The following is a 13,596-nucleotide window of genomic DNA, read 5'->3' on the forward strand; positions in this document are numbered from 1 at the left end:
CTCTATCCCAAAGCTACAGATCTTAGTTCCTTCCCAGTCTTACCAATGATAAAGAACAACCATTTCTTTTTTACCCATCTCTCTTTCCTTCCCTTAAAAAAGGGTAAGTTCATTTCCATTTTCAGAGTCTGAAAAATCATGCTAGTGTTCATTATCTTCTTTTTCCTTGAAATAGAATGTCCAATTGGTTTCACCAGATATAAGGAAAGAACGGAAGAAATAGAACAAAATTTTATTATCATTAATCACTTTCCACATTTTTAGAGGGAGAAAGAGAAATACAACCAAATGAATCTTCAGACAAAGATTTATACAATGAAAAGTACAAACAGAAAAAGACTTTTTTTCAACCCAGTGGTACACTGCCTCTGGAGTCAAGGATTATTTCTTATGAAATAAGTATACACTATCCCTCAGTAATTTAATATGCAACTGAGTGTTTATGCAAAAGGTATTGACTAAAAATGTATTAAGTGATATGTGCCATTGAAATAATGATTGCATAAAGAAAGCATTTATAAATGGCAGATTCCAGAAGAGAGCTCTAGATATCAGGGGGTCAGAAAGTTGCCCAGAGTCCTGAGAATCTAAAACAGTTTTGCTCTGTGATGCCTGACAAGCCATAAACCTTTCTATTCCTCAGGTATTTGCACCTGTAGTTTATAGATAGCTCTGTTTGACCAACTCTACCTCTTAGCTGTCATCCTAGAGTGCCATGAGGCTAAATGACATTATATTTATGAGCTGGACTTCAAGCTCTCCCAGAGGAAGGCATTAAATAAACTCTACATTAGTTTATGAATGCTAGGCTTCTGTTAGTCACATCAAAATCCATCTCATAAGAGGAAAACGTGAAACTGCAGCCCAATACTAGGTTCCCAACTGAAGTTGCATAGACTTGTGAGAGTGCTTATTAGCCATGGAATCAGTTCCTCAACAAACTCCCACCCTACCAGCTCCTCTGACTTTGGAAAACAAACAAATTACTCGGTGTACTTCCCAGTTCCTCACTTATAAAATAAGGCTAATATAAAAATTACTTCTTAGGAACATGTTAGAGAAGTACTTTATAAACCCTCAAAGTACTATGGAAAATGTGAGTTATTACTAAACCTAGTCAGCATTTTGGGGGATAGCATTCAGCACAAGAATTGGTGTGATCTGTCATAGCAAATATTTATTATCATTAAATTTCATTTATTTCCTAAAAGCCAACAAGAACAAATGGAGAGGACATTATTCTTGGAGTCAAAAAGACATGAATTCAAATCCCACCTCAGAGATTTATTAGTTATGTGACCTTGGACAAGTCACATGACCTCTCAGGATCTCAATTTCCTGATCCATAAAGTAAAAAAGGTGGATTCAATGACCTCTAGGCCACTTTTATCTCTAAATCTATCATACTATGATGAGCATCATCACACTATGAATTCACAGTAATACACATAGCATTTTACTGTATTCAAGGCACTTTCATTTGGGATGGAGGGGATGGGGGACTCTAATGGTTCAGTTCACTTGATGTGTTAATTCCCAAATTCCTCTTCCTCATTAAAACTACATTCCTAGAGCAAACTACCTTTCACAGCAAATTGTACTAGGTGACCTTATTATGTATCTTACGTAATGTCTAATTTGTTCAGGACTCTTGACAAGCATATGAGCTACACCAGCAGAATGGTAACCCTTGAATATTTGAGTAAATATATATGTAGTAGAAGCAATGTGATCTCATGGATAGAATTCTTAGTATGGAGCCATGAAAACCAACATTCAAATCCAACATCTGATAGTTGAGACTATGTGACTTGTTCACTTAACTTCTATGAGACTTGGACACCTCTACAACTTCACTTCCAAATCAAAAATGGCTATGTTGTATATTAATGGAGTCATGAGTTCTCTGGATGTCAAGGTCTATGTGGCATAATATATAAGAAATGGTGTGCGTTATCTAAAGAACACTGGCCTTGGAATCAAAAAGCTCAAGCTCTACCAACTAGCTACATATCCTTGGAAAAGTCATGTGATGCTCACTTTCCTTGCCTTTCTTTCTACTAGGCAGAGTTAATAACACTAACCCTATCTCACAGCAATTTTATGTGGAAAACATTTCATATTATCTATGAAATGTTATACAAACACAGTCCATTATTAAGTCCTGTGTTATTGAAGAAAGTATTCTATTTAGGATTATGTTTTGCATGAGCCAAAATTAATAACTTGTGATATGAGTATACCACATAACAAAAATTAATAAAGAAAAAGCAGTTTCAGAAACTGTGTGAGCCTCTAGTCTCTATTTCTCTAGATGAATGATCACTAGTTTCTTATAACTAGCAGATCAAATGATATATTTTATTCCCACTGTTCTCCTTTAATTCCTTTCTCTGATCTGGAGGAGGACATTCATTTAGAGTTAAATCAAAGACAACCCAAATTCAATGTGCTCTCCATGCATTCCTAAAACAGTATTAAATATCCAAGTTCAATGACAAAACAAAGAGTAATTCAAGTTCATAAACAGAAGCAGACAAAGAAAATGAATTCATCAGCACCATGAGTCCAACCCAATTTCTTAATGAAGATAAAATAAACTAGTGAAACACAGGAAGCTTTGACTGATAAAATAGAAAGGTAACCCTCTTTCAGTAGGTCATCTATTTCCAAAACCAATATAGGAAATAAGACATCCTTGCCAATTTTGATGTCAAGGCTTTTCTTATGATGGTAATCATTCCCCAAATCCAGTCACATGATTACCCAGTTCCAAAAAAAAAAAAACCCTTAATAACTGGTAGTACATTTCAATGAAGACAGCTAGATTAATACTGAAATATATTCAGTTTGCCATATTCAGAACTGTTAATGTTTCAGTTGAATCAAAGAATATTGCTCCTATTGTTTACTTTCAAGATATAATTATTCTTTCAAGGTATTAATATTTCTTTTATGAATATAATGAATTAAGGTGGAAAATGGATATTCAGTAGAACATGGCATGAGTTAATTACTTTAAGACAGTTAAGATCTTATCCTTGACATGACTGGGTTAATGAAAAAATAAATAAATTTTAGCTAAAATTAAAAATGATTCAACTATATAGATTCAGAATCTATATAATGCTAAAATCTCAATTTAAATATGCTGAAATTTCAAATTCATGTATTTGTTTTTTACTCTAAGTTCCTTTGCAAGGAAACTGATTTTTTTAATTCTTTCTTTCCCTATGATTTTTTTATAAGAAACTTTGAAATAAATCATTATATCCAAAATGTGTAGGAATCAAGGAAGGAATCCTACTTCTATGCTTAGTGTCTTTGTTTTCTTAATGAGTAAGGGAAAATGAAATGAGACAATAGTTACAAAAATATAAAAGACTTTGGCTTTCCCTGCAATCAGATTCTGAACCAAAAGTCAATGAAGACAAAGTTCCTAAATGAGAACTTGGAAACATCTTTTTGACATCTTCTGTTTTCAGAAAGTAATCCTAGAATAGGAGACAAACACATCTAAGAATATTGATGGACAGGAACTGTGAAGAACAAGACTTTTAGAGCCAGGATTTTTCCTATTACATAAACACAACCTTCAGGTTATGGGATGAGGCACTCTGGACAATCATTTGGAAATCTGGTCTCCATTGAATTTTCCTACTACCTCCATGCTTCTGGGCTAATTTCTTCTGGGTCATATTATCCAGTCTTATTCAACTTATGTGATAAATTTCAAATGTTTTTGTTTTTCTTTTTAAACCTAGGAACAAGAACTTTTTTATTTAGTTACTATTAATTCTAATATGGGGTCAATTTTATGAGTTATTATTCCATTCTGAGAGTAGCCAAAGTTGAAGATCAGAGTTTTATTTGAAAATCAAAATCCCAAAAATCTTATCCATGTGCAAGCATTTGTTTAGAAAATGTTGAATAATGGTTACTATATATATCATCAAACATTGTACAGTATAACAAGACCTCCTGGGCCACCAGGAAGTTATCTTCATCCTGGGCAGTTGCAGGTTAGAGAAACTGAATTTTTTATAGGCACATTTGGCTTTGCCCTCCTGCAAAGCACTAGATTAAAATGGTACTGTATCACTTAACTATTGCTGACAACAAATGAAGAAGAATGGGTAATGTCAGTGATCGATCATAGCACTATACCACAGCAGGGTTTGGGAATGATTGCATTTTTTTTTCCCTTAAGAAAGCTACTCTTCTCTCTTTTTTAAATTGAAAAGTTCTAAAATCCTGATCAGATGGTGATTAGATTTACAATGCAGTGAAATTATGAAGATGCAATCAAAATATTGTCCATCTCTATAGAGAAACTAATCAGAAGCAGTGGTAAGTTAGAGTTCAGTCTTGCAGCTCTTCTCATAATAGAACTCTCTGAGGATGGGATGAGGAAAAACTTCATCTACCAAAGTCGGCAGGATTCTGTTCCTCTGTTCATTGTTGAATTGACTGGACAGTTAAAAGCTTTCTGGAATTCCTCAAAGTTACTTACTGCACCATTAACTCTGAAAAAAATGATAAAAACATTTATGACTCAATTCATAAGTTATCATTATTTACTGAACAGTCATTGATGAAAGCTGCTGAGAGAAAAAAAACTGACTAGAGCCAGAAGCCTCATTTTCAAATCCTGCCTCTGATTCTTACTATCTATGTAGAGCTTAAACAAGTGATTTGATTTGCACTGGCCTCAGTTTTCTTATCTATAAAAATGAGGAATTGGACTAGAAGGTCCCTTCCAGCTCTAGATCTTTGATCTCACTGGAATATTTATTATAACTAAAGATATCAAGAACACTGGCATCTAAACTTAGAGTTGGGAGGATTTTTAAGATCACCATTAAGATCATCATCATTTTTAAGTTTAATTTCTTCAAATTATGGGCAAGAAAAATGAAGTCATTTAGATTATTCAATTTACCTTTGTTCAGTTATTTCATTTGGTTCTGACTCTTTGTGACCCTATTTGGGGGGTAATCTTCACAAATATTTGTCATTTTCTTCTTTAGTTCATTTTACTGATGGGGGAACTGAGGCAAACAGAAGTGACTTGCTCAGAGTCACATAGTTAATAAGTGTCTGGGGCTAGATTTTAACACAGGAAGATGAGTCTTCCTGACTACAGGCCTAGCTCTCTATTCATTGTATCACTTAGCTGACCTTGTAACTTATTTAAGGCCATACAATTAGTTAATCACATAATTGGAGTTAGAAGACAAACATAATAGACCATAAACTCCGAAAGAGCAGGAATTACATCTTATCTAAATTTTGTCTTTCTTATAGCATTTATACAGAGTAAGTCATTAATTGCATTGCTGAATGAAACTTCCTTACTGTCATTCCAGTGTTATTTCCACTATGCCATGCATATACAAAATCTCATATTACTAAGTAATATATACAATTTCTACAATAAGCTATACTAGGCATTTCTAAATTTTATAGTTTATAGCTTTTTAAAATAATACTTCCCCTTAATTGGCCTTAAGTTTAAGGGTTCATTATTCTATACACAGACACCTTGTATTACTGTCTATTATACTGAAATGATTATAAGAAGAGCAAAAAAAAGAGTTATGGTAGGTCTGATTGAGATGACTGTCACTGACTAATGGTGTAGAAACATCAGGAAGGATTTCTGCATCAGGTGTTCTGGTTAATCAAATACTAACAACCGAAAGTTCTTATGTATAAAATGCATGAATTATAAATGTTCAAAGTTTTAGAACACTTCATTTTATAAACTTTATTTGATGATTCAGAAGGCACAATGTCATCATACAATACTTTGCCCATTTTAAATTGCTAAATTGATGTCGGAAGGGTTAGTAAACTATAAGTTACATAAAGATAAGCACCCTATTTCATATAAATTCTATATCCAAGAACATAATTCTCTGCCCATAAAATGGTCTTTGAATTGTGTTTGCCACAGTCAAAGAAGAAACTTTGGGGCATAGGAAACATTGATGGATATATAAACAAATATTGTTCAAGAAGTTGATAAATTGTATAGGCTCATAATTTATTTAACTAAAGACTTCCAATTAGGATTATTTAGCACTTCAAAGAGCATGGCTCATTCACTATTTGGTATTTTTCTTTGTCCCAATGATCTTCTTTCCCTGGTGAACACTAGATTTCCAGGGAACTTCCTACTTTTTATTTAAAGCTCCCTTTTAATAAAGATATTTCTACTTCATAATTTTCTCAAATTCTAGATAAATAGTTGGAGATCTTATGAAACTGATAGATTTGTGATCTCATTCATCTGACTTCTCCCTACAAAGCTTATCCACAACTATTCTCTCTTTCTGACTCTTTTCAAAGTCTTTCAATAAACTTCATTCAATAGGAGTCTACCAAACATGCTGGGAATCCTAAACCTCTTAACATTGTATGGATACCATTGGAACATGTAACCCAACATCTATCAGTTCCAAAAATGTAATAGGTACTTAATATATGCTTGTTGATTGATTGATTGATTAATGTGGATCATCATCTGACTGCTCTTGCTTTCTCTAGTTATTATAGAAAATCTAATACTCCAATGTGATCTCAAGGTGGATATTTCCACCAATGATATAGATTATAATTTATGCATGTATACCTGCCCATTCTGTGCAACTCTAGTAAGTTTGCCACAGAATGATCCATCCAGTGTTTTGAAGAGCACATGTTCTCTTTACAATGCATAGATGCCAATATTTTTGCATTTATATCTAAAAGCCAAGGGAAAAACCTGTCCATCACTCCTATTTTATTTCTCACCCAACTGTACTTTCAAGAAGTTGATCAGAGATCCCAAAATCTAGATTACTGATCTTTTTCTATATTGTTACTTTCATGTATGCAAATAAATATAATAGTATATCTCTTAAATAAAATACCCTGACTATAAGTATATTTTTATGGTTTTACTAACTGAAAATTGATAAAATAAACTTTTTGTGATTGTATATAATCTTATGTTGTGGGAAAGTACTTGGGAGTACATGCAGCAGTCAACTCTAAAACCATTTTGCTGAGCAATTAATCAAATTTTTTTATCTTCATCCTTTGTCAGTGGAAGCATACTTTAGTCAATTACATGCAGCCAGTCTTTCAGGGTAGTTTAGCACAGTGGGAGAAAATTTCCAACACAATGATTAGATTTTTATGTTGGTAGGGAATTTACAGTCAACTTGTGAAAAGTTTGCTATGGTTCGTTTACTGGAGAGAATGAATAAAACTCCTGAAGTATAGAGGAAATTTTGGATCACTATCCCTTCAAACTATTAATAATAAGATAGCTACATTCAACATATAGAAAGCAATATTGAATAAATGTTAAATATCCAATTTAAACTTCTTTCTGGCCACAAGACATGCCTAATTCTTTCAACTTCATGCCTTCACTCAGGTTGCTTTCTATGATTCTTTTTCTATTGAGTTCCTATATAACTCTGAAAAAATAATGCCTAACTCAAAGCCTGTGTGCGCTGCATGAAGGACCATAATTCAGTAACAGCCTTCTCCCTCAGACCTAACAAAACACATTTTTGCACCACTCTAATGCACTTAACTATAATACACAATAAGACGTGATGTCTATATATCTGTCAAAGTGCTCTACTTCACTAGCATGTATGTTCAACAAGAAAAAGATTTTATCTTATCTCAATTATGTACTCCTCCTAACATAAAGCATACTGCTATGCATACAAAATCTCTGTTGAATGTTATTGAATGAATGGTGCTTTTTTTAGATTCCTGACTTCAATTCCCTGTTCACACCTGTGGAAATCTATAATTTTTTTTAAAAAATTACAAAGTAGTACAGAACCAAATAATTCTAAGTTTTTAATTTCAAATTGGTATAGCTTTGTGACAAGTGGAAAATGGTTCAAATTCAGTTTGTAAAAGATTCTTCCTCTCTTACAACTTTGTGTATAACCATGAAAAGGACATTAGAACCTGAAGTAGCTCAAAACTATATGGTGCAAAATGTGATTATTTTTATCAAGCACTAAGTATTCTCATTGGAGTATCTAGTTCAAATCTGAGAATGAGGTATATAATGATTGATTATTGAGAGAATGAATAAATTAGTGGTTTAAAATGGACTGTTCTTCAATATAAATAAACCAGACAGAAGCATATCAAGACTTCATCCACTTCCTGTTTAGAAAATCTCAAATTCTAGATAAATAATTGGAGATGTTATGAAACTGATACATTTGTGATCTCATTCATCTGACTATGCCCTACAAAGCTTATCCACAACTATTCTCTCTCTCTGACTCCTTTCAAAGTCTTTCCAATAGCCTTCATTTAATAGGAGTCTGCCAAACATGCTGGGAATTCAACATCTCTTAACATTGCATGGATACCATTGCCATTGGAACATGTAACCTCAACATCTATCACAGTTCCAGAAATATAATAGGTAATTCATCCATTTCCTGTTTAGAAAATCTTCCAGGGACATAGGTTCAGGTGTTCTGTTTAATTAAATACTCTAAACAGAAAGTTCTAATATTTAAAACTCATGAATCATAAATTTTCAAAGTTTTAAAAACAGCATACTAAATTGACAATAATATAATCTTTCTTTGATAATTCAGAGCACACAATGATATCATTAAATATTTTTAGTATTCATTTTAAATTGATATATTCATGTGTGAAGGGTTAGTAAACTGTAAGTTCCATTAAGACAAACATCATCTTTCATATAAATTCTGCATTTAATAGTATAAACTTCTGAACACAATAAATGCTTAATATATTAGTTGTTAAATTGAAATGCCTATTCATAGAGGGTTTAATATAATGTGATACTATTAATTTGCCATGGCATTCTTTGGAAAAATCACATGACCACTTTTTGAATAAGACTGTTATCTGTCAAGAAGATATCCTAATAAGTGATTCATCAGTCAGTCAACCAGAATGTATTAAGTGCAGCTGATGTGATAAGTGGTGGAGATTCAAATTGCAAAGAATAAAACAAACCCTATTTAAAAGAATTTTATGTTTATAGAATTTTGTAAACTCGCAGATGCAAATAATAGAATTTTGTAGGAACCAATTACTTTGTAAATCACATAAGGAAAAACCATGGTGCACATTACCTAAACTGTGGAGGACTATGAGCACCAATCTGGATTTGTTCTCTTGCAGCTTCTGGTCGATAGGAGTTGCACCTCACCTGACATAGAGATTCAGCACATGGATTAAATTTCTCTACCAGTTACATATTTTTTAACAGTATTTTTTTACAGTACCAAATATTATAATGAAATGTCATATTGCAAAATAATTATGTAGCCCATGACCAACAATTGTTAAAATGTTTGATAGTTCCTTTGAGAACAATAGGATCCTCAGAATGAAAAGTTTTGTCATGCAGAACACTTCAACAATTTGAGTCAATTAGGAAGTATGAGATGAGGTCAAATCTTTTAAATTAGAGAAAAATAAATGCTAAGGTAATTTTATTCACTTCATTTATTCACTTCATTTCTATTCACTTCATTATTCATTTCATTGAAACATAAGTTTGTATAATATCTGCCACCAGTTTTTAGACATGTCCATTCAATTCAATATTAAAATATCTTCAAGTATTACATGAGATGATGGAATATGGTCTGACTTTTGCAACTAACTCATAGTCATCCTCTCCCTTCCTTATCAAGTCATCAGCCTTAGAGACTCTAATATCTGCATTGATGATACTTCTAACATCCTATCCTCAGAGTATCTTTAATTCTTCAATTCCTTTACCTTCTAATCCCCTTCACTTAAACAAACTTTCCATTTGTTGATCAAAATTGTTCCATCTCCAAAGTCTAAAATTTGAAATCCACTCTATAGTCATATGACCTTCTATTTTCCTTCTTTCTTATGCTTCCCATATATATTCATATCATGTTCAATATATTCATCATTATTCTCATTCCTTTCATTCTTACTGATTTTCCCATTCTATCTACTTTGACTTCTCTTTTCTCTGTTTACCTTCAACTATTTCAATAATACCTTTTCTTCCATCCTTAAATCCTCTTCCCCTTTGACTTTCCCTTCACTTTCTTTATGCTAATTTTCAACTTTGGGTATCTCTTCCCAACTTTGGGTACTTCTCACTTTACTCCTACTCTCAAACAGCCCAATACTTAACAGAAAAATTCATGAAATCATGCTAATTGCTAATGAGTACTTCCTTAACCTCAGTATTTTAAGCGTTCAAGGAAAATATCACCCACTAGCAGGTCTACATAAGTCAAATAAAGTAAGAATTCAAACTGAAAGAAAAAGAAATTTATTTGCACACAAAGGAAGATGACTTGTTGGTAGTAACTTCTTTCCATGTTTCATATTTGGGTTGTATAGCTTTTCCAGATGTACTTAGAATATACATTCTATAGTATTTGAATGGGGAAATGAAGTATAGTCTATCTGTATAAGAATATTGATATGGAAAGTCTGTAGATGAATATTGGATGCAACATTTGTGGAGTCCAGCACAGTAAAAGAGTACTATGTGTAACAAAGTTTTATGTATTCAGCCTAAGTAAGTTAGAGATAGTTGAATCATGTTTTGTTATTCAATCTACAGCAGAAGAGGAAGTAAATCATCAGATTTTTGTTGTTTACTATTCAGGAAAAAAAGGAGGGAGGGTTATTTTTCAATACTGTGTAGTTCAGTCAAAACTGAACTATTTTTCCAACTCCTAAAATCTACCAGTCACTATTACCAATCAGCAAATAAGTTCAAGAGTCTTAGGAATACCAATGCCCCCAAACCACTGAATTTGTCACCAGTTCAACTCCCATAGCCATCATGGAGTAATGCCCATGGAGATACAACCTGGCAACTACTTCTGCAGATGCTGAAGCTGCCACTTGAAGAATCAGAAGTGACCAGCAGTCCTTAGCACTATCAGAGGAGTCAAAATCATAAAGAGATAAAACTTTTGCTTTGGAAACATTAAAATAGATTTATTACCATTTGCTTTGTCTTCATACCCTATGGACTATAGGACTTTTATATGTGACTTGCAGTTGAAACTTTCTCTACATGTTGTCTCCCCAATTAGGAATGTGAGCTACTTGAGAGAAGGGATTCTATTTTTTTTTCCTTTTGATTCCCAGTGCTGTGCACATAAGCACTAATTATGCACTTTTGTATCCTTTCATTCACCATTCATTCATTCCTTTCCACCTAGTAGATTTGGCCAAATATTTGTCTTTGTTCTAAATTCCAGTCTCATCATTTCCTACCTGTGCAATCTTGGGAAATTCCTTTAGTTTCAGTTTCCTCATCTGTAAAATTAAGACCTTCAGGTAATGTTCTCATTTCCATTCAAGTATTAAGATATTGACCATAGAAATAGCCTTTTCAATCCTGGTAAAGAGCAGTCAAGGAAGTAATTTAGTAGTTTTAGTAGAAGATTAAGTGACTATTATTCTAGAATGCCAACCCCAAACTCTTTGATAACATATTGTTATCTTCATCTGATCAAGATAAATATTACCACAAATTGTCTCCAGGTAGAAAACTTTCTAATGGCATGGGTGGAAGACCTATGATTAGTTCTCTATCTAAGCTATAAATGCTAGTATGTATAACAATTTTGAAATAATAAGAATTATTTCCATCAGACAAATTTAAAACAGAGGACAGCATTAATATTTCATTTTCACAACATGAGTTTTAGAAATAGAAATGAAGTATTATCATTAATCAATACAAGATGGCAGAAAAAGCACCATGTTGGCAGTTCTATCAATGTGAATCATAGGAGTTTCCTGTTAAATCTCAGCTAGAACCATCCCTTGAAGTTAACCAAGTACAAAGGTATAGTGTGTTAGACATAGTAGGTGATTAATAAATAGTTGCTGAATTGATGCAATGAGTGAATCCCCCAAAATATTACATATTAACAGGAACTTACCATCTAGTTGGGAAAAGAAAAAATAAAATTAATTAGGATTCTCTTATTCACATCAGAAGACAAACTAACATTATAACACCCAAAATTCATTTTCTGCATTCTCATCAAAAAAATTAATCTCTTAATCCATTTGAATACTTATAATTTCAAATAGATTGTTTTTTAAAAATTATATCAAAAGTTCCTATTCATAGGAGCAGATAGGCAGATATTGCCACTCTGAATTGGATTTTTTTAAAGTTCCACTTTGGAATTCAATTGTTCACTGTTTTTCCAAGACCTAACTAAAGCAAATTTGTTTCTACTCTTCTCTTTTCCTCACTATCTTTTATATCATTTGGGAAATTTCTGAAAGGATATTGCATCCTTTACCTTTTTTTTTACTTTCTTGGAAAAAAAAGCCTGTCCAATTCACTTATAAAAACAATTTCAATCCAATGTGCTGCAAGATTTTCAAAGTAACCTTTCAAATTGAAATTGATTTACAACTGACCCACCCTGTCAGTGAGGGTCTCCCTAAGGCAAATTCATTAGTAATGCTCTGGGTCATATGAGATCATCCTTCTTTTAGTCTAAACATCCTTTTCTTTCTTAAATCAGAATTAGGTTGTAGGGGTATGTTTAGAACACATTTCAAATGCAGACTGTAGCCATGTTATAGATGACTATAGACATATTATAAATTATTGTTTCTACCAATAGAAATTAATAATCCATCTATAAATTATAAGAACTTCTAGTCCTTCCCAATCTTTCATCAAATAGCTAATATTTTCTAAAAGTTCAAATCAATTTTACTTTTTTCTGTTTTGGCCTATTTCTGATCCAAAATCTACAGTCATCAATAGTCAGTCAACTAGAATTTATTAAGGCACTATGATGAGAATTGGAAAATACAAAGAAAGCCTAGTATAATCTCTTCCTTTAAGGAGCTCACTTTCTTAGAGGAAGAGAAAAACTAACAAAATAATTACAAAATATATCAGAGTAGATGAAAAGTCATCTCACAAGAGAAGGTACTAACAGATCAAGAACAGCTTCCTGTAGAAAATGTTATTTGATCTGAGGCTAAGCTTCAGATCCCTAGGAGAAAGCCAGGGCTAAGGGGCAAGAAGATGAAGAAAAAGCCTGCAAAAGAGACAAATCAAGAATAGTCAGAATGATATAAAGAGAATTAGATTTTAAAGAGTCATGGAAATGAGAAAGGAGACACCTAGAGTGGGACACCCAGAGTGGTGAATAAATGGAGTAGTCAAGGAAGTTAAGGACTGAGAAAATGACTTTTTTATATGATTACTTTATAAAATATTAATTATAACAGGTTCTGGAACATATTGCTATCTATAAACTCATAGTTTATAGTATTTGGGGCTCAATTAAAGAAATTTTAGGGTGGTTTTTTTTTAGCATGGGTAATGGTAACAATATATTTGAAGATTTGTCATATGGAAGAGTAATATTGTTTAATCTTCTTGTCTCCAGAAAGAAGACATGTAAATTTTAAGGAGAAAACATGAGGAGCAATATAAGGAAAAAGCTCCACAAGTTAACTGAGACTCCTTTTTTTCAGTAATAAGTCTCCTATTTAAGGAGTAGAGGAGGATTTTTATGTAAATATAGATACAAA

General features: G+C 32.6%; 1 protein-coding gene across 1 annotated transcript in view; it reads right to left on the reverse strand.

The window, feature by feature from the left end:
- Positions 1 to 217: 217 nt before the first annotated feature.
- The window catches only part of PHEX (phosphate regulating endopeptidase X-linked), a 256,040-nt gene continuing 242,661 nt past the window's right edge, over positions 218 to 13,596 (reverse strand). Inside the window, exons 21-22 of the mRNA XM_074214253.1 lie at positions 9,144 to 9,220; positions 218 to 4,526 (exon numbers count right to left, since the gene is read on the reverse strand). Of these exons, the coding sequence (XP_074070354.1) occupies positions 4,424 to 4,526; positions 9,144 to 9,220 (180 nt within the window). The 3' untranslated portion in view covers positions 218 to 4,423. The remainder of the gene's footprint in view (positions 4,527 to 9,143; positions 9,221 to 13,596) is intronic.

The sequence above is a fragment of the Macrotis lagotis genome, chromosome 1, assembly GCF_037893015.1.
Source record: "Macrotis lagotis isolate mMagLag1 chromosome 1, bilby.v1.9.chrom.fasta, whole genome shotgun sequence".
Lineage (NCBI taxonomy): Eukaryota > Metazoa > Chordata > Mammalia > Peramelemorphia > Peramelidae > Macrotis > Macrotis lagotis.